This window comes from Sturnira hondurensis, unplaced genomic scaffold (assembly GCF_014824575.4).
Source record: "Sturnira hondurensis isolate 20B ecotype Veracruz unplaced genomic scaffold, ASM1482457v3 Scaffold0020787, whole genome shotgun sequence".
Taxonomy (NCBI): Eukaryota; Metazoa; Chordata; class Mammalia; order Chiroptera; family Phyllostomidae; genus Sturnira; species Sturnira hondurensis.
Genome location: NW_028093418.1, coordinates 4,997,053 through 5,017,774, shown reverse-complemented (window position 1 = coordinate 5,017,774; position 20,722 = coordinate 4,997,053). Strand labels below are relative to the sequence as shown.

The window sequence follows — 20,722 nt, the reverse complement described above, 5'->3', positions numbered from 1 at the left end:
AACCTCAGTTGCCACAACCTCAGTCACATCTGACTCCTCCCTGTCCCTCACCCCCTTGTTCTACGCCGCTGCACTGCCCTAGTTCCTGCTCTTATCTGCAGTCTTATCTCCAGCTTCCTTACCCATCTCCAGCCTCCAGCTCCCTGCACCCGGTGCTCTCTGTGTGCCTGAGTCCTCAGGGAACACCCGCGTCCCGTGCTGAGTCCGATCTGGGTGATGCAGGGAATGGGCAATCGGATCTGTCCCTTTGCACACATTGCCTGGCGTGTTCTCCAGGACAGACGTCATAACACTGCCCGTCTGTCCTCGGGGCTGTGGAGAGCACCAGGTGAGAAGGGCGAAAGTGAGAGCTTAGCAAGACCCTTGCAGACACCAGCAGCCTGCTGTCCCGAGGCTTCTCTTCAGGCCTCCCCCTCCTGCCTTTTGTCTGCCTTTCCCACCCAAGCTGCAGGCTTTTCTCCTTGTCCCCTGGTCCCCTGGTCATCTCATTCGTGTAATGTTACTCCGGCAGTCCTGGTGTCCACAGATGGGGACCCAGGCCACACAGCGCAGCAGAGTGGAACGGCTCGCCAATGGAGCTGTGGCCCAGAGCCCAAGTGTCCCACTGTGCTCCGCCCCCTGCAGGCAGTGGCAGGCCCGTGGGCACGGGTGGGCGAGACAAGCATCTGTCCTCCAGGCGCTTTCTGGCTGCCGGGCAGACAGAGGGTCCCTCAGCCTGCAGTAAGGAGCTGTGCGTTTCAGCGCAGGTGTTACCACTGCGACTTCCTGGTGGGCCAGACGCTTGACGAGGCTGCCCTGGCTCTGGGGATGGGCAACAGGGTGAAACTGAGCCTTGCTGGGTTCACCCTCAGCGTTCAGTCCTTTCCTGCCCACCCCTCACCCACTGGTCCCGTCTCTCTCTGACTCTTTCCCACCCTGGGCCCAATTCAGAACTGGAAAGGCTCAACCCGGGGCCAGTTTCCCCTGTTCTGAGGGGACCGGGGCTTGGGGCCTCATCCCCACGGATGGCACCGGCACTGTACTGAGCTGCTGCAGCTGTTGGCCTGGGCCTTGGAAGTTGCTTCCACACCTGCACTTCCCGTTGGGTCTCCAGCAGTCAGGGGCTAAAGGTGGCGAAACCTGGATGAGGTGCAGGAGCCGCCCCCTGTGAACCCTTTCCTGTCTCCTCTTCTGCGGGGAGAGCCCAGGCTCTGGCACAGCTGCCCAGAAGGCAGTGCCCAGCCCTCCTGTAATCTCAGCTGCCCTCCCCTGTGCACACGTGCAAACCACAGCTGGGCCAGCTCCAGACTGGCAGTGGAGCATCTTACCTGGTTTCGGCCTCCTTGTGTTGTCCTAGGATGACTCTCCTTCGAGGCCGCCAGAGTGCCCTTCAGAGCACTGGCCAGTGCTGGGCTGAGCCTGCCATGCTCAGCACTGAAGGGAGGCCCCTCTGCCCCGACTCTGTCCGTCTCGGCCGGGCTGGCCCCGGGGATCTGGCTGGCAGGTCTTGATGGTGCCTTTGCTCTGCTCCCGGGCCTGCCAAGAGTGTTCTGCCTTCCCACGGCCCTTGGTAGCCTCCCCCCAGACATTTAGAATCAGGGCTCCCTTCCTCCCTGGCAGCACCTGTCCTTGCCAGTTCCCCGGTGCACGAGGCGTTAACGAGGCTCTCCTCCGTTCTCCTGGCAGAGTCGCCCGTTCTAAGTCTGCCCCTTTGAGTGCTCCCAAGGTCCTTGCGGGTTCTTGTTTCTTTCATCCTTGTGTCCCAGGCAGACCTGGCACATGGAGGAGACTGGGGCTTTGAGGGAAGAGGGCCCCTCATCTTGGCCTGGGAGGGGAGGGCAGCAGGAGGGGCGGTCCCCCCACTCCTGCCCCTCCTCTGCATTTCTGGTGGTTGAGCTGAACTGCCGTGGTCATCCTCTGGTTGTATCCCCCCCCCATACCGACTAGAGAGAGGAGATACACATCTTTCCTCTCTGTTAGACCCGCTAGAGGTTTATCCATGTTGGGACATGTCCGGACGTGGTATTTTACTGATGTGCCTGCTCCTTGGTGAAAGGGGCTCTCACAGCTGCGCGCACCTGCCTCTGGCTGGCGGCGGGGGGCGGGGCAAGGGGGGCTTCAGTCCTGCCTGAATGTAGGACTGCCACTGGCAGATCGGCCAGCTACCAGAAATGCAGAGGAGAGTGGGAGAAGGGGGCGCTGCGCCACCTCCTGCTGCCCTCCCCACCCAGGCAAAGAGCGACGTGCACAGAGGTGGTCTCAGCTGCGCCTCCTCACTGGGGGAGCAGGGATGTCCCCAAGAGGCCCAACTGCAGGGCACTGCAGGGCGGGTCGGCCGCTCTGCGAGTGGCCAAGTGGTCACTGAAGTGGGCGGTCTGAAGCCGTGCATCTAAAACCTGACGAAGAAAACTTCAGGCCATGATGGCGTCTTCACTGGAGCATTGGCACACATTTGAGGAAGAAGCAGTGCCGGTCCCGCACACCCCGGTTTTGTTTGTAAAAGTTTTGTTCCTGGCAGAAGGGCTTCAAACACTAACGCGGATGAGGTGGGCTATACCTGGGCCTGGGAGCCCCCGAAGTCTTGCCGCAGGGGCCCTTTCCTCCTGCAGGCTCTGTGGGAGGGGAGGGCTGAGTCAAGGCCTCAGTGTGGAACCCTGGGCTGGGGTCAGAAAGTGGGACACACCCAGGAACAGGCAGCCGGGCTGTGGGGGGACCCCCAGTCCAGGCCATGGCTTTCCTGCCTTCCAGCCACCAGTGTTCCTGGGAGTCGGGCTCGTCTGGAGTTGGTGGAGAGAGTTCTAGTTACATTGGCAAAGGGCCGGAGGTTGTCTAGGCCAGGCCTGGGCGAGGCCTGGAGAGGTGCCAGGAGGAGCCCCATACAGCGAGAGGCTTGAGGGAGGGGTAGTGAGGCCTGGACATGAATAGAAATGACCACAGGTTTGCGCCCTGGGCCCAGGGAACCTCAGAAGGCACCTTGAGGAGATGGTCTTTGAGCTGACCTCTAGAACTGACTGAAGGGTGGGTTTTCTTCGTTGTTATCAGAATGGGCATTCAGGATTTGAGACACGGGGGGAGAGGGTGTAAATGGCCTGCGGGGCAAGTGGTGGGGCCTTGTGGCTCCCCTGGGAAGCCGACTCAACTGTGGGCAGAGGGTGTGGTGTTACCTGCATCTTCAAAGGGGGCGCCAGTGATGGATGGTTAAGGTGGAGAGAGACTTGGAGGACACAGATTAGAGAAAGGAGGGAGGTGCCACGGGCAGCTCTGTTCTCCATGGTGGATGGGTGGCCAGTGGGCTGGCCAGGGTGGGGGTGATGGTGGTGGGTTCAGTGGCAGTGGGACCCGTGGAGGTGATGTAGAGGAGGGGGACGTAATGAAGAACAGGGGTAGGCAGATTTGGGAGGGGTGTGTATAGGGGGAGTTAGGCAGCTAGTCACATTTAAGGGTCTCAGGGTGGGTGGGGTGTCTCTAGATCCCCCGGGGCTCTGTGGTCCTCAGGCCCGGCCAGTGCTCACCCTGTAGGTGTCCACCAGGGCTGAGTACACATGGCCGGCTCTGACTGGGGTGAACAGGAGAAGCAGCCAGGGTCGGGGCTGCTTTTAGAAACCAGTGCCACTCCAGATACCCTCTCCCTGATCTCTGGGTGAGAATGCAGGGCATGAGGAGAACCTTCGCCAGACTGAAGCCACCACCCACAAGTTCTGTGACCTTGGGCAAATCCTTTCCCTTTTGCTGATGGCAACGTGCCAGGTCCCCTGTGGGATTGAGGGGCCTGAAGGTGGTGGCGCTGCTGCGATCCCTTCAGTGCTGAGCCTGAGTCTCAAGGCTGGCCTGCCCCTCCTGCCCTGTGACCTCTCCTCCTCATGGACATGCACATGCTGTCCTGTTGGAGTCACCATTCAGCAGGAAGTGTGGAGTCCCCATGCCCCGAGTTAGTGCGGCTCTGCTCACCGGCCCCTGGCCCACACGCACGCCTTGGCAGTCTCAGGCCCCTGCTCACTGCACAGCACCCAGGCTGGGGTCACCCCCATCCTCACCCTGTCTCAGAGCTCATGCTGCACCCCACCCACCGGATGCTGGCTTTTTTTTTTTAAATGTTCCTAAGAGAGTTGGGTGTTTTCTTGTTTTATTAATGAATAACTTGGCCTTTGCTGAGGCACTTGAGTGTCTCTGGGTTTCAGGTGTTGGCAGCTGTGGCCGAGTTGGTCCTTGCTCTAGGGCTGGGAAGGGGCATGGGGTTCACACACTCTCTTTCCCAAAGGCTGTTTCCGCAGGCCCCACCCTCTTCTGCCCACTGGGTGAGGTCAGCCCCCACCCCCTGTGCAGAGAAGCCCTCCTGCAGAGTTACAAGCCTGCCCCTCTGGCCACCATGGAGTCTGCTGGCTGGCAGTTGGCAAGGACTTTGTATTTGAATGTGCCGGTTTCAGGCATGCGTGCTCAGCTGCCAGCATTTGGTCGGGGAGGGTTGCCCAGGTTGGGGGGCCTCTGTGGGGAGAGCCCTGACTTATTTCTCAGTCATGAGTCCCTTCTCTGCTTGTTCGTCCCTCTTGGCCGTCACCACGTGAGTGCCTCTCCACCCTGGGCCTCCCTGCCCAGTGGAGTCTGCAGGCTCCTAGGAAAGGCCTCTGGTCCTCCCTCCAGCAAGCACCCCAGCCTCCCCGCTGGCTCCCGTCTCTGTGTGCATCCCCCCTGCCTTGACAGCCCTACTGGCATTCACCTTCACCGTGACTGCAACCTCCAGTCACCCATGCATTCTTCACCCCACACTCCACCTTTGCTCAAGCTGTGCTCCCCTCTGGGAGTGACCTTCTTACTCTTGTCTCCCCCTCCTGCCATTCCCAGGTCCTGCCCCTCCCTCAGTAGGAATTCCCCACCCACCCCACCGAGCCAGGTTGGCGTCTCTCGGGCAGCTGCTGTCACTTGTTCCAGCTGCTGCGTCCCATGAGACCAAGCTGCCAGGGGCTGAGAGAGTCAGGATGGGGGGCATCTTGATTTGTTCATATCTCAAAAAGCCATTCTTTGGGCCAGGCCTCCCATCTAGGCTCCCTGGTCTCCCCCATGGTGTGTGGCCACAGAGCGTGGTTTATCTCGGGGTCTCTGCTGTGCACTGACAGGAAGCGACTCCAAGCCAGTGCCGCCCTTGAGGGGCAGCTGCCAGTGGCAGCACAGACTCGTAGGACAGGCGGGTCAGCAGCTGTTCCAGTTCTGATTTACGTGGCAGTGCCAACTTATCTTACCTTCCTCGCCGCTGGCCCCTCAGAATGCCGCTCCGCAGGAGTCCAAGGCAGACAGCACAACGAGGCGCCCAGTGACTCCCCCTGGAGGGCTGCCCCGACCTGCAGGCTGGCCCCGGGCAGAGCCCTGTCCTGGAGCCTCTCACAGGCTGTGCGGGCATGTGTGCGTGTGCCCATGTGCTGTGCCCACGGGTGCACTTGTCCTCAGGGTGAGGCTGCTTTGACCGAAGTGGGGTGAGGGAAAGACAGGGAAGGCTTGCCTGCTGTGGCTGGAAGCAGCATGGTCGTGACCTTCTTGGCAGCCCTCAGTGCACCTAGAGAATGAGTGTGCTGTGTCAAGGTTGGGATGAACCTGGTTCTCTAGACTTGCAGAGAGATCAGGGGCAGGAGGAAGACCAGATGTATCCGGAAATTTTTCCAATAGAAACTTCAGGCTAGTTCCCCGTCCCTCCATTTCTCCCAAACATGTTGCAGGTAAGTCTTGCTCTAAGCCTGGGCCAAGTCTGAGTTTGCTGCTGCTAAAGGGACACAGAGGCGCCTCTGGAATGGGGGTCAGGGGCTGTCCTCCCTGGACGGTGGTGACGCCCCTCCTCGGTCTCTCCTGGCTCAGCGGTGGGTGGTGGCCAGTCTGAGCCCTCTGGGGCACGGACCAGCTTCATTCTCACCACCTGAAACCCTTTAGCTCCTCCTGCTGACATACTCGAAGGCCACTCGGGACTGGGCCGGGGCTGGGGTCACGGGCCTTTGACCTCTGTGGGAGTGGGGGCAGTGAGGAGTGCGGCTTTAGCGTGGTGACATCAGTTAACCTCAGCAGGCAGGCACCTGCTGGAGGGAGGCTGGGATTCCACGCTGGTCCTTGCCTGGGCGTCTGCCTCCTGAGATGCACTGTTCTTCATGAGCTGCCGGGGAGTGTGCACTGGAAAGAGGGACATTCTGCTGAACGGCAGTTCTCTTCCTTCCCTTGCAGGACAAGGAAGATGGGGAGCCCAAGACCAAGCAGCTCAGAGGAGGGGAGGAGGAGGAGGAGAGCGAGAAGCACAGGTAATGCCCACACACAGCCCCCAGCCCGCACTCTCCTGCAGCCGTCGTTGGCTCTCACGGCCTCCTGCCTCTGCGTTCAGCGTCCCCGGTCCTTCCTCTCCACCCCCGGGCTGCCCTGTTCACACCTGAAAATACCGCCCTTCTCGCCAGCTGGAGCCTTGTCTGTACCCTTTCCCCTTTGGCGTTCTAACTCTTAGGCACCAGCCTTTTCTTCTCACCCCTCATTATGGCTCCTCTCTCCTCACAGCCCTGAGTGGTTTGGCTCTGCGGCGCCTGCAGAGTCGGGGGCCACCGGCCTGGCCTGGCCTCCGCTGGTTTCCCATAACCACCAGCCAGCCACGCAGCCTGTCCTGACCGCGTCACTCTGCGCCGTCCCGGCCTGGCATTCCTTCTGTCCCCGGGAATGTGTCGCATCCCTGGAGTGCTCGGCTCAGGCCTCCACTTCCCTCCCTCTCTCATCCATTTTCCCGTCCCCGCAGTGGTCCCTATAGAGTATTCGTCTTATTTTACCAAATCCAAATCCTGTCATCTGGTTGAGTCACATTCGGTTGCCTAAACAGTGTGCGTGCACACACACACACACACACATCCACTGCAGGTGCAGGCCTGTCAGGGCTGGAACCTCACCGACAGTCAGAGGCTGCTGCTGTGTGTCAGAAATGCCTGGGATGAGTTTCGGAAGCTGTGCGTGGGGTGGGAGGGGCACTCTGTGGTTGGTCCTCGTGCTCCGGGAAGAACCTTCGTGTCAGTTGGCACCACTGTGCCCAGCTGAGAGCCGGGGCCACGGGGTAGCTGTGGCTCTCTGCTTGGGGCCGGACTCCGTGTCTGCCCAGACAGGTGGCCTAGCGTCCTTTGCCCTGAGCTGTTTCCTTCGTGCACAGGGCCTGTGCAGTACCTGCTGACTTGCGGGGCAGGGGTGGGGGTGAGATCTTGGCCCTGAGAAAGCGGACCTCTGTGAGCTGACTGCTGAGGGGGCACCGAAGCAGGGGAGGGCTGCTTCCTGGAGGGAGCTGGGCCAGCACCGGGCGCAGGCCCCTCCTCTCTGCCCTGTTCAGGGCCCCTCTCAGAGGGATGGGACCTTCTTGGCTTCACAGCAGCATGCCTGCATGCTGGACGGTGCCTGCATGTGACACCGTCCTCATGGCCCTGCGGGCCCTTCCACCTGTCTTGTGCTCAGACACAGTGACAGGTAACAGCTATTTGTGCAGAGGCCCGAGGTGCTCCCTGGAAGCTGGGCCCTGTCCCCCCGGCACTGCGGTCTTTGCTTTCATCTGGGGTCTTAGTGTCCCCAGCAACGCAGGGGGCCTCTCAGGTGGCAGGGACAGAGGCCAGATAGTTGCTCCTGTGCCAGGGGACCCCAGCCTTATGTGATTTGGGGGTGAGTGCCCATAGTGTCCCCCATTCTGTGGTGACCACAGCGAGAACTTCTGGTTTTCTTGCAGTTTATTCTCAACCCCAGACTGTGGGGTTGAGGGCTTGGGCAGGGGCTGTCCAGGAAGACCCAGAGGCTCCGTCCTAGCAAGGGGGACTTCTCTCCTCATCTGTACCTCGTATCTGGAAAGGGGTGATCCTCCAGCTCCACTCGGGGGGTGGCCCCTGAAGCCAGTCACCAGTGAGTTTCTGGGCTCCTGGGAAGTGAGAACAGCCTGCTTCAGCCCAGGTCAGCCTGGGTGCCAGGTAGGACGGGCGTGGGCAGCAGCCCTTTGGAAGTGTGTGAAAGGGGTGAGGGGGCGTGTGGGCTGCCTGCCTCGGAGGGCAGCAGGACAAGGCCTCATGGAGAAAGCGCCTCTTGAGTTGGGCCTGGAATCCCAGAGGGCAGGGTCTGGGCTGCGAAGGCCCAGAAGCTGCAGTGTAAAACAGCGCATGATGGGACCAGTTGTCTGGGAGACAGGGAGAGACGTTCCCCCCCACCACTCATGAACCCCTGCCAGGCTCTACACAGGTCACTGGAGCAGGGAGAAGGGTTTCTTGGGGGCCTTGCAGGCACCGTGCAGACATGTGGTGCGGCCAGTTCTTTTGAACAGTGGTAGTCAGTTCATCGTGTGCTTGCTTTGACACGGGCCAGGACTTAGGGACGTGAGCACTGAGGCAACTCCTCATTCAGCAGTGGACACCGGAATGGTGGGAACGAGGCAGGCGGAGCGAGCTCAGAACTTAGGAGCAGCTCTGTGTTGAGGCCAGGCCCTGCCAGTCCCCAGCTTCTGACCTTGGGCAAGTCGTGCCTCCTCACCAGAGTATCTTCAGCTGAGAGACGGGGAGAGAGGCAAACCTGCTTCCCTAGGGAATGGAGCAAATGCCATCGTTGTGTACCCAGCTAGTGCTGGGTTTGGGGCTGAAAGAAGACACTTTGGGGCATTCCTGAGAGAGCTGCAGGGACTGCAGACACACCTGGAAAGGGCAGGATTAACGTTTACAGAAGGCCCGAGCTGACTTTGCAAGTGGGACATAGCTGGGCGGACAGCAGGGTGGGTGGGTGAGAGCAGACATACGCCTGCGTGACCAGGGAACTAGTGGGCGGGACCCCTCTGTAGAGCTTCCCTTGCGTGATGCGGTAGACGGCCCTCTGCAAGTAAGTGGCATCGCTCAGCAGATTCCGTTGTCTGTCCAGACGCCATGGGGCCCATGTGTTTCCTCTGTTGGTGGCTGAGGAAATGGGACTCCCACAGGATCAGAGGCAGGTGCCCCAGGACCTCACCACTCCGCAGGCCTGCTGGGCGGTCACCCACCTGCCTCTCTGCCTGTGCCCCTGCCTGTCCGCCCAAGGAGAGTTCAGCATCTTGGCTGTTCAAGCTCCTTTGCCTTTCCTTACAAATTGTAGAATCAACTCATTCATATCTTTTAAAAGCATGCTAGGATTTTGATTGGAATTACATGGATTCTCTAGATTAAAATTTCTTTTTTGAAGTTTTTATGCCCCATTAGGATAAATCTTACCCCATCCTCATACAATCAAACCTCCATCCGGTGGGAGTCGGGCCCCTGCAGGTCTGCCAGCCCAGGCAGAGCTCTGTGGGAAGGAAGGATAGGTTCCCACCCCAGAGGGGCCCCTGCTTCTCCTCTAGACCGGATCTGCCTGCCCCCTTGTGGCTGATTGTGCAGGGGCACCCACGACTCAGCTCTAACACAGGCCCCTCTCTCTCCTTTAAATAAAGTGTGATCTGGGGCCCTGGAAAGCCAGCCTAGGCGAGAGGCATTGGTGTCAGCTGCTTTTGTTTTTGAAGCTCTCAGTCACTTTCTCCTTACTCAGGGCAGACAGGTCGGCTGCTAGGCACCCCGGAGGCATGTCTGGGTAGGTTTGTAGGTTGCCTGTCATGGACACCTTGCCAGGTGGCAGAAGGGTGCCGCACACTCCATCGGGCACAGGGCAGGGGAGCGTGTCTTGTTAAGTTCCTGAACTAGTGAGCCCCAAACTCTCAGCCGCCACAACAGCTGCCGCTCTCTGGCTTTGGATCAGCGTCTGTCCCCAGCTGGAGCGGTCACCATTCAGGAGCAGTGATTCACCCTGGGGTGGGTGTCATGTCCCGCAGAAGAAAGTGGGCCACTAGCCTGCCTACTTTGGGGTAGAAAACTGCATGTGGAGTGAGATCCCAGCCCAGCTGAGGCCCGGCCCTGGCGCCCCAGTTCTCTAGGCTGGTGGACGCCAGGCATCCTCCCCGCTGTGGGGCAGGTCCCCAGGATGGTGTCAGAGGCAGGGTGTGCTTGCACACCCATGACAGCAGCTCGATTGGGAAAAGGTGCCCCAGTCTAGGCTCCCACCCCTCCCTGCTGAGGCGACTGCCTCCAGCCCCAGGGTGTCCCAGTGTGGCTCCAGGATTTGTGCTGATGCAGCAGTGTGGACACCTGCTGTCACCCTGTTTTTCCTGATCCTGTTGCTCAGGAATGGGCCTCGGGCTGTGGGTGAATGAATGGAGGGCGCTGGCTCCAGGGAGGTGCGTCGACCCACCGTGGGACCAGGCCGGTGCTTCCCTCTGTGTGGGGAGGCGGTGGGTTGGCGGGGCCCGTTCTGCCTGGAAACTGACCTTCAGCTCATGTGTCATGACCTTCAGTGCTGCTAGAGCTCTTCTGGGAAGCCTGGCTCCTGTTGGGAAATGTGGGTCATCTCCACCACCTTGCACTGAAGGGCTGTCCTGAGGGGCACCCTCCACTGGGGAGAAAGTGTTCTCCCACTGGGCACTGCCTGCAGCTAGAGGTGGGCGCAGGACATCAGGGTCACTCCACCCCTTTTCCTGAACTGGACAGAGGAGGTGTTTGTCAGCCCATGTGACGTGGCCCTGTCTAGCACGTGGTCAGTTCTTGTGTTGTGTCCTTCGGCCAGCCCACATCCTTCCTGTATGTCAGGACAGAAGGCCTATGGTGGGATAGCAGTGTGGAGGTGGGGCTGGCTGAATAGGAGGGGAGAGCGTCTTTTGCCTTGTATCTGTACCCTGTCCCCAGAGTGAGGCCAGAGTCGCCTTCTGGGGGACAGCTAGAGGACAGTGTCATGTGCCCAAAAGTGAGGAAGGCACTGGGCTCCTCAAAAGTTTCATTGACTATTGGGCTAGCTATCAAGTGTCCTAAATCAGGGTGTTGAATGACCACCAGACAGAAGGATCCCCCTGTCGCCTGCCTGTCTCCAGTGTCTGTCCCGTCCCACCGTGTCCCGGACCTGGGAGGAAGTGTTCTTGCTGCGCAGCCAGGTGGTGTGGCTGCGCCGTCCTGAGCTGTCCTGTGCCCGCCTGGTCTTGGCCTTGGCCGTACTACTCTAGGGGGCTCTGCCAGAGAGCCCGGGGGCTGTTACACATTGTGCCACCAGGGGCATTCGTAGTTTTGTTAGAGTTTCTCTGAACAGCCAGTGGCTGTCCGAGGCAGTGACCACAGAAACTGTAGTCCTGGGGTTCGAACATTTTAATGCATCTTGAAGGAAGGACTGAGGCGGGCTCTGGAGCAGTTATGAGTTCCACTGGGGCTGTTGCCTCATCTCGTTCACCCGGGCCTCCAGTGGGAGCCTCTGGCAGCACCCAGTAAGGCCTGGTGGTTTATGTTGGGAACATGGGTCTCCACGGGTGTAGCCCAGAGCTTTGCAGGTTATGGTGGGGGTGGCAGGGAGTTCCTGGAAGAGCTCCCATGTCTACTCTGACTGTCCAACGTGAAAGCTCAGAGCTGCAGATGTCTTGGGCCAAAGCTCGTCCTCTGAGTCTGCAGGCCCATCTTGAACTTGACTTCCCTGGGGTCTGTGACTCTGAGGAGCACTTCCCACCAGCTCTCCACCAGTCCCTGAGAGTGGTCAGCTGTACCTGGGGGTGGGTGGGGACATTTAGGGAAGGGGATGCTGCTCACGGTGACATCTGGTTGGATTAGTTCCTGGCGTGGGAAGGCAGGAAAATGTGTAGCAGGTAAGGCTGGCAGTGTCCCAGGGGCACATTTGATCCGAAGGCAGGCTGTGGGGACTGATGACCGGCAATACCAGGACTGGGTTAAGGAGTTCAGGCTTGCTTTGGGGACACTGGGGACCCTGAGGACCCTGGATCAGAGAGAGAGTGCAGGTATTCAGGTGGCTGCTATGGCTGCTGTCTGTGGGAGAGATGGCCAGGCCCACCTCAGGCAGTGGCTGCCTGCGAGGAGAGGGCTGTGGGTGGTCAAGGCCTTGGGTGCAAAGGGCAGGGTTCTGCCCCCTGGGTGTCCCTCTGAGGTCACTTCCTTCATTGGCTCTTGAGGAAGGGGCACTCTGATGGCTCATTTACCCCACCTTTCCGCATCTGGAAAAGTCCTTCACTGAAGGCCTTTTAACTAGACTTAAGGTTCCATTGTTTCTGTTGCGAAGTCAGCTGCCTGTCTCAGTTTCTGCTTGCTGCTCGGGCGTCGGTCTGCTTTAAGAATTTCTCTGTTTCTGGGCTCAGTAGTCGGACAGGCATCTGCCTAGGCCTGCCATGCTGTGGGGTTTGTGGTGTTGCTTTACGCTGTGGCGTGGTGGTTTTCATCGACTCTATGGAAAGATTCTCAGTCATCGTCTCTTTCACTTCTGTTTCTGGGATTCTGTAATGACACATGTGCTAGGTCTTTCTACCTTGTCCCATGTGTCCCTGATGCTCTTTTCTGTGCTTTCTGACTTTTCTTCCTCTGTGCCTCAGTCTGGACGTTTCCTGGCCTGTCTTAACGTTGCAGTTCGCTGATCCTTCCGTTACTCGTGTCCAGATGCTGTTAAACCCACTTACTGAGGTCTCGATGTTGGTTATATGTTCACTTAGAGCATTCCCGTCTGATTTTTTTAAAACATTTTTTTAAAGATTTTATTTATTTATCTTTAGAGGGGAAGGGAAGGAGAGAGGGAGAGAAACATCAATGTATGGTTGCCTTTCGCACGTCCCCTGCTGGGAGTTGGCCTGCAGGGAACTGGCCTGCAACCCAGGCATGTGCCCTGACTGAGAATCGAACCGCGATCGTCTGAGTCGCAGGCCCGCCCTCAACCCGTCTGATTTTTATAGCTTTGGATTCTCTGCTGAAGTTCTCCATCTTGTGGTTTACCTTCCTGAACTGGTGTTAATTTCAGTTATTTTACCTTTCATTTCTGATCATTGCAATACCTGGATCTCCCATGAGTGCATTTCTGTTCTTTATTTTTTCTCATGGCTTTGATCGAACCCTGGATATTGGATGTGAGAGGTTCTAGAGATAATTGGAGGTTCTGGATCATTGGTTTTCCTTTAGAGAGAACTTATTCCAGCCTCTGGCATGCAGCTGGGCTGGGGGTACCCTGACCTGCCCCCTTGGGACAGAGGAAGAGGCCTTCTCACACCAGTGCCCCCTTAGGTTGAGGCGGCCGCCAGTGCTCAGCTGTGTGGGGTCTGCTGGGGACAGGCCATAGCAGAAAGCCTGGGGATTGCCAGGCCTTGCTTCTGGGCTGCCCCGAGCAGACTTTAGTCTCTTCAGCCCCTGGGATTGCAGGAGCTTCTGCTTGTCAACAGATGCTTTAAGGGGGAAGAGTTGTCCACTGTCAAGCTATCCTTGAACCTCTGTTTATGATTGCAGCCTCTCACATCGTTGTTGCCTTGGTACTTCTCCAGGGCCAACAAATAGATTTTTAAGAAGTATACAGAGGTGGGCCAGAGTAGGGTTAAGTATCCACTTTCAGTGCTCATTGGTTAAGTCGGGTCTCCAATCCCAGGCCACGGACAGGTAGCGGTCCATGGCTTGTTAGGAACGGCCTACTGCAGGAGGTAAGCAGCGGTGAGTGAGCAAGCAAAGCCTTCACTGTGTCTTCCATGAAACGGGTCCCATGGTGCCAGAAAGGTTGGGGGCCCCTGGGTTAAGTTACCAACGATAAATCATAAGGGCATGAAATGATAACAGTAATAATGAGAAAGCAAACCATACAATAATTAATAAAGAAGTGGTAAGAATGAACTCTGCGTTTGGTGTACTCACAACTCTAAACATACTGTTGCCCACCCTGCTCTGTTCTCAGGTTTGTTTAAGTTGTTCACAGAGGGTGGAGGGGCTAAACCATGCTCCTGCGTTGGAAAAGCCATTTCCCAGAAGTCTTGCCCTTTGGCAGAGCTGTGGGTGGAGGTGGGAGGCCATCTCTTTATCAGCTCTCACAGAGTAAGTCTGGGGAGGCCTTGAGCCGAGCTTGACGGACCTGACACCCAGAGGTGGGAACTGAGGCCCAGAATGGGACAGTCCCGCAGTGAATCGGACCAGTGTTCTCAAATGCTTGACCAGTGCTCAGCTCTAGTGGGAACAGGGGACAGTGGGCTGCTGGGGCTGCTGGGTGGTTCTCCAGCTGCTTCTGGGTCTCCCTGTGCCTCTGTGCTGTGTCTTCCCAGGGTGGGGTAGGGGCTTGGGTACTTGCGGCTGTGAGCCTGGGGGCAGTTCCCATGGACTCTCCTTCCATACTGATTTCTCACAGAACCCTGGAACCAGTTTGAGAGTGACAGTTTGTTTCCCTCACTGATCCCTGCAGTTTCCCACACCCAGTTTCCCTTCTGCTTTTTGCCCTACCCTGAAGGAAGGTCTGGGTACAGATCACACCCCACTGTGGCCTAATGTTGACCTGGGGCCTGAGCAATCATGGGCGGCCGGGACACAGGATGGGTGTCCCTGCTCCTTAGAGTGGGTGGCAGGCCTCCTCTGCAGGCCAGCCTGGTGCTCCCCCCCACCCCACCCGGCACAAAGGTTCAGCCTGGCCTCGGGCCCTGGCAGAGGGGAAGAGGCAGGTGGTGCTGGTGAGTAGGGGCCTAAACTTGACTTTGGAAAGTCCCCAGGTCCAGATTGCTGCTACTTGCTGTCTGTGAGGTTGCAGACACCTGATGCGTCTCCCCTGGAAAGGCAGCAGCCCTTTGGTGGCCCGGCACAGAGAGAGGATTTGGTAGATTAGACTGTGGGAGGCCTCCTGTTGGGAAAATGTCCCCTGTCCTGGAAGTCTAGGACTTATGAGGGGCAGCAGTCCTTGGAAGAGGTGGTGGGGAAGGAGGAGGACCCACATTGTCATCTCACCTGGTCTTACCTGGCTGGCCTGGCTGGTGGGCGGCCCCTTCTACTGCCCCCAGGGCCTAGATGGTCTCACCCAGTGGCTGTCTCTCACCTCATTAGGCAGGAGCATCCCCAACCTCCCGTCCCCCTCCCCCGCTGTGGGGTCATCCTGTGCAGTCTGACCTGCGCATGTGCGAGGTTACCGAGGCTGGATTCACATGTTTACTCCATCTCTGCTTGTCCTCTCCTTCTGTAGGGAGCTCAGGCTGCGGAACTATGTCCCCGAGGACGAGGCCCTGAAGAAGAGGAGGGTGCCCCAGGCCAAGCCGGTTGCAGGTGGGTCGGCTGAGACTCTGCGTCTCTGCTCCGTGGCGCTGTCAGCTGCCTCACCTTGAGAGGTGTTGCCCTCTCTTAGAGAATAACTGACTGGCAGTGCCTGGCTGGACATTGGGCCTCTGTGACCCTCCGTCACCGTCTCCTGGCAGATGTGCAGATGTGCAGATGGTCAGTGTTGGGTGACTGGGGAGGCAGTCGGGGGGCTAAGAAAGAGGCCTGTGGGTTATGCCTGCTCCACACTGTTCACAGCCCGACGGGAGGCCTTCCAGGGGCCGGGTGGGGAGAGGCCACGTCTCAGAGGGACCCGCTGGGCTGAGAAGTGGCAGTGGCTCGGGGGCCATTGTCAGGTCACACTGAGAGACCCTGATGAGGGGCCATTTGAGTGCTCAGAGAGCAGTGGAAGGCAGCCAGCCACCTGCCGGGTGGAGGTGAGTCAGTCAGTGTCAGAGCACACAGACCTGGGTGGGGGGTGTCCTTGTGGTGGGGGCGGGGCCCGCGAGGTGCGGGGAGCAGCATGGCAGCCAGGAGCATCTGGCCAATGGGGGCCTCTCGGAGATGTTGGGGTGCTGTCACTCAGATTTAGACCCCTGGCTCTTTTTGTTCTCGTTCTGCTGTCATTTTTTAATTAGATGAGTAACAGGTGAATAAAGTTATCTTGCAAAACAGTGAAGTGTTGCCTATTCAGCCGCACCCCAGTCTGCTTCCTCATCTCCTTTGCCCCTGGAATTCCAGTGTGTGTCCCAGGCGTTTTGGACCCCACTGGGGTGGATGCAGGGTACTGTGCCTCAGGATCAGCACTGGGGCTGCAGGGACCGTGGCAGGGCCAGGGGACCCTGAGGGAGCACGGACTACTGTGCTATAGCCAGAGGGGCTGTGGACCCCCAGTTCGATGTTGGTGCTCCCAGGGCCAGCCCTCCTCCTTGGACCGGTGCTGTCAGCAGCTGGGACCTGCCTGAGGGCAGGTTGCCTCCAAGTGGCTGTGCCCCAGCCAGTCTAGGCCCAGAGGATGCCCTCAGAGCCCAGGAGGCCCTGGCGATGGTGGGCAGTGCCCACCTTCGAGGCCCTGCACAGGACCACACTTTGGACGCACCCAGTTAGCTCTCGTTTCACTGCTGTGAGACTAGGGAGTCTGGGCTCTGGCTAGTCAGCTGGTGGCCTGCTGACTAGAGAGGTGGGGACAAGAAAGCCCAGGGTCTCCCAGAGACCTGCCTGCACCCCCTTCCTCTCCCCCGTGGCTGCAGTGTGCAGAATCCCCAGGGAGAGTGGCAGGGCCTCTCCAACAGGCCTCCGTGGTTGTCTTGCACCCTCTAGTGGAAGAGAAGGTGAAGGAGCAGCTGGAGGCCGCCAAGCCGGAGCCCATCATCGAGGAAGTGGTGAGTGCCTGGCGGGGCCACTCTCGCTGCTCCTGTGGCTCCGTCCTCCTCCTTCCCCAGCTGCCCTCCTCTCCACCTACCTGTGTTCCCTCTTCCTTCCTTCCTCCTCTCCTTTCTCCCATTTTCCTACCTGTGTCCCCTGTCTTCTGACTTCCTCTGGGGCTGGCCCCTCTGCTTGACACACATCTCCTCCCTCCCCAGGACCTGGCCAACCTCGCACCCCGGAAGCCTGATTGGTGAGTGTCGCTGTGTGGGGCTGGTGGGGGATGGTGCTGGGGAGCGCTCCTGGTGCTGGGCATCGGCCCTAGCCTGGGCCTGTCCACCCCCACAGCGGTGAGACAGACAGCAGAGGCACACAGCTGCACAGGGCACTCACTGCTGTCCAAAGTGAGTGCTGAGGGCGACAGAAAGAGTGAGAGGGAGGTGACAGGGTGCAGCCTGGAGCTGGGGCGGGCTCAGGTGGGGTGGGGGCAGTGGTGCCCTCAAGGAAGGGCAGAGCCTGCCCAACTTTGGGCAAGGCCGACTTTGCCTGCAGTGGCTGCAGGGTCGGGGAATGGTGGTTTGTGCCCCACACATGCCCCTTGTGGCCGTGGCTTCCCCTTTGAGCTGAGGGTACTCAGCCTTCCCCAGTGCCCTTGAGATTGGGCTGAGGAGGGGGTGAGAGAGGGTTGTGTGATCTGGGCCTTGCCTTGGGCCAGAGATAGGGGCTCCAGACCTCTGTCTGTAAGTCTGTCCAGCACAGCACCAAGGAGAGCATTCGAATTTGATGAAACAGAAGCTCCGGGCCCATGACCTAGGAAACCCGGGGCCGGGAGGCTGGGCTGTGTGTGCACATCGGGAAGCTCCTGGTGGGCAAGCGACCAGTGGCTAGAGGGGGAGCAGGGCTCGCAGTGGGCCAGGCAGGCCATGCCCTGCCAGTGTCTGTGGGGGGGGGGGTCCCCTGAGAAACCGTCCATGCTCGCAGACCTGGACTCGGTCCCCTGTGTGGGGCGGGTCTGCAGGGCTAGTCCTGGCCTCACTGGGACTGGGTTCGGGGGTGCAGAACGAAGAGAGAGAGACAGCCTGGCGTCTGTCCCAGGAAGGCTTGTCCATTCACACAGCCAAGTGTGATTCCTGAGGCCCCGGGGCTATGGGTAGGGCAGGGCCGGCCCTCAACCTCTGGCCTCCTACCACCTCCCTGCTGTAGGGACCTCAAGAGAGACGTAGCCAAGAAGCTGGAGAAACTAGAGAAGCGGACCCAGAGGGCCATCGCTGAGCTGATCCGTAAGTGCAGGGCCTGGCCTGGCGAGGTCCCAGCCCTCTGGGTGGTGGCCCAGGCCCAGGCCCCCTGCCTACCCCTCCTGTCTGCTGTTCCTCCAGGTGAGAGGCTGAAAGGCCAGGAGGACAACCTGGCCTCGGCAGTGGAGGCCACCACCGGGCAGGAGGCCTGCGACTCTGACTGAGGCCTGCCCACCCACCGGGCCTGCCCTGGAGGAGGATGGTCTTGGACAAGGGCAAGGCCAAGCCTGCTGTCTCTTCTAGTTTGCCTTCAGAGTGGCAACCCTGGGCACCATCAGTCTGAACCCTGCTTGGGGTGAGGTCTGCTCCTCGCCTCCCGAGTGGTTCCCGCCACCTGAGTGGGGACAGAACCACCACTCTGTGGGGGCAGCAGCAGGTCTCCAGGCTTGCGCTGTCTGTGAATATGTGTCACGTGTTACGAACTTTTTTTTTAGTTCTGGAAAAAGAAGCAAGCAGACCCCCGTGTGTGGCAGAAATCTGCCAGATATTTCCTGGGTCCTTGGGGTGCTTTGGGTCCGGTCCCCGGTCAGGGTGCTGTAGAGGTGACGCTCACTATGAGGAAGCCCTGTGTGGGGCTGAGCACACCGAGGCCGACCTTCCAGGCCCCGTCTTTGGTCATTGGTAGTCACCTCAGAACTCTTGAGTGACAGACAGCGTCTGAGAGAGTCCTCATAAGACCTCTCAGGGCTAGGCCTGCCAGATTCTGTGGGACAGGGTGGGGAGTCTCCCGCCCTGGTCTGCGGACCCTCCCAGTGTGAGAGAGGGGAGGAGACTGTGCCCATGGAGCTGGTGAGCTGTGCCCTGGCAGCCTCCGTCTGGGCTGCTCCAGCTGGGAGGCCCAGGGCACGGCCCTCTCTCCCTCTGCCCACTCTTCCCCACTGCACCCAGCAGAGCTCAGCTGTGGCTTCCCCGGGACAGGGCCCCTGGTTGGGGCGGCGGGGCCGGGCATTCTGCTAGAGAGCGAGGTGGTGTGGGCTGGGTTTTGAGTGTGCTTTGGGGCCCTGGGCCCCCAGGTCCCGAGCCTCCTCTGTGGAACTGACTCTCCAGAGTGACTGGCTGGCCACAATGGAGACTCCAGGGACCTGTGGCCAACGGGAAAGTCACCTCCTCTAGAACATTAACACGCTTGAGGTTCCTTTAGGGTTTTCCCAGAACCTGCTGCCCGCCCTGTGCTGTGCTGGCATGTCCTTCCCCTGTGCTGAGTCCTGGGAACCCAGGTCCCGGGCCGTGGTGGTCGGTGCCGAGGCCTTGGGCAGCAGAGGCGGAATGCAGGTGTGCACACAGAGACCCACCCCCAAACACAGTCCATCCAATGTTTGGAGTTAAAGTTACGCAGCCGCTCCTAAGAATGTAATTCTCGAATAGAAGAGAAGCAGGACCTAGCGGCTATGAGTGAGGGCTGAGGCAGTGGGTGGCTGGCTGCTGCGGTGAGCAGTGGGACAAGCCCAGGACTCTGACTCCCACAGGGGCCAGGACTGAAGCCAGGCTCCCGTTCCTAGGAGTAACGGATGACAGGGTGCCGCCACCTCCTGGAGGTGCGGTTGTAAGCAGGATGCTTGTCTGTGGCCAAGTAGGACTCGAACACCTGGGGACTGGCAGCCAGATGCCCGCGCAGCACCAGCTCCAGGACTGGAGTCAGGGAGCCCAGCGGATGGAGGGTTTGCTGCTACACGTTTGACCCTTTGTTTCCTAAAGGAAGACGGCCCCCCCAGGGAGTGAGGAAAGCAAGACCCGCCACGCATAATGTGCGCGCAAACAGAAATTACAAAGCACGTGAGAAAACCCAGTGCCTTAAAGAGCAGCCACCCCCCTCCCCCATACAGCAAGGCGTAGTCGTCAGTCAGTTCTTAGCGTCATGCTCTGTAGCCATGAAATGAGCCAGAACCACGTGCAGCGTAATGGACAGACCTCGAAAGAAGCAAGTCACAGAAGAAACAGGGTGTGCGCCACTCGTATGATGCCCTGAAACAGACGGAGGAAGACAGTAGACTCTCCGAGGACAGATACACACCGATGGGGAAGTCGGCAGAATGGCGGGCTGATGGCTTCCGCATCGGGCCTGCAGGGCTGCCGATGGGCTGCTGCTTGGCTCGAGTGATGGGGCTCCACTTCATTCTCCGTGCGTCATTTAATACATTTTTCCTTCTGTACATAGGCCGTACTTCCCACAGCTTAAAAAGTAAATTTGCAGCATTTACAACCTAATTAAGTGCAGCGGTGTTTTTTTAAATGGCCGTATCTGCAGTTTCACTATATGGTGTGGATCGGTGATTTTTGGCCTTTTTCACCTCATGGCACACACACACTACTCAACTTCTGTGACCCCCCCCCAAAAAAAAAGTGTAATTTTGATTCATTCACACCAGATGGCTGTTGTTGTATTTGACCATCTAAGGGAAAAGAGGTCATTGCCCCTGACTGAACAGGCAGGTATTGCATGTTTTAAAAATTCTTGTGGCATGTGGTTGAAAATTTGTAGTCTAGTTAGAACATTAAAAAAAATCGTGCGCGCTCCATGGGGGAAGAAAGTTTACCTACAAATGAATGAGTTTCACTTTTCATTAACGATGGAAATTAGGAGATAAATTTCTCCTAAGTGCGGAGGAAACAAATGCCCATCTGTTTCAGTCACAGGAATTACAATAAGAGCCGGTATACACTGTCACAGCTTAGGCTACTTACTGCGCTCTGATCCTCGCCGAAGGGCCTGCTCAGGGTGCTCTGTAGCAAGACAGGTCCGGAGTGGTAGGGAGAGGGGTGGGGGGCGGGGCTACGGTTGGTAGGCACTCCTACAGGAACTTAAGCAAGGACGGTTTCCTGGACTTGGGTTCAGTCTAAGGGGCTGCGGTGGGGCCTCCAGCTGTCTCCCCAGCTGCCCTCCTTCACTCCCCTAAGAGCCTTCGCACCCAAGGTTTGAGCTGTGGGTAGAAGGGGCAAGGCGAGGACAAGCCAGCTGAGGAACTCATGGCTTCTGGCCCAGTCCTCAGGCTTGCTGTCACACGCAGTCAGCCGTTACTGAGTCAGATCTGCCCCTGA

General features: G+C 58.8%; 1 protein-coding gene across 3 annotated transcripts in view; it reads left to right on the top strand.

The window, feature by feature from the left end:
* The window catches only part of CCDC12 (coiled-coil domain containing 12), a 39,982-nt gene extending 20,132 nt beyond the window's left edge, over nucleotides 1-19,850 (top strand). For all 3 annotated transcript variants that reach the window (XM_037030528.1, XM_037030527.1, XM_037030529.1), the window contains exons 2-7: nucleotides 6,178-6,251; nucleotides 14,956-15,035; nucleotides 16,347-16,408; nucleotides 16,610-16,644; nucleotides 17,595-17,671; nucleotides 17,768-19,850. In XM_037030528.1, the coding sequence (XP_036886423.1) occupies nucleotides 6,178-6,251; nucleotides 14,956-15,035; nucleotides 16,347-16,408; nucleotides 16,610-16,644; nucleotides 17,595-17,671; nucleotides 17,768-17,850 (411 nt within the window). In that variant the 3' untranslated portion in view covers nucleotides 17,851-19,850. The remainder of the gene's footprint in view (nucleotides 1-6,177; nucleotides 6,252-14,955; nucleotides 15,036-16,346; nucleotides 16,409-16,609; nucleotides 16,645-17,594; nucleotides 17,672-17,767) is intronic.
* Nucleotides 19,851-20,722: the final 872 nt, after the last annotated feature.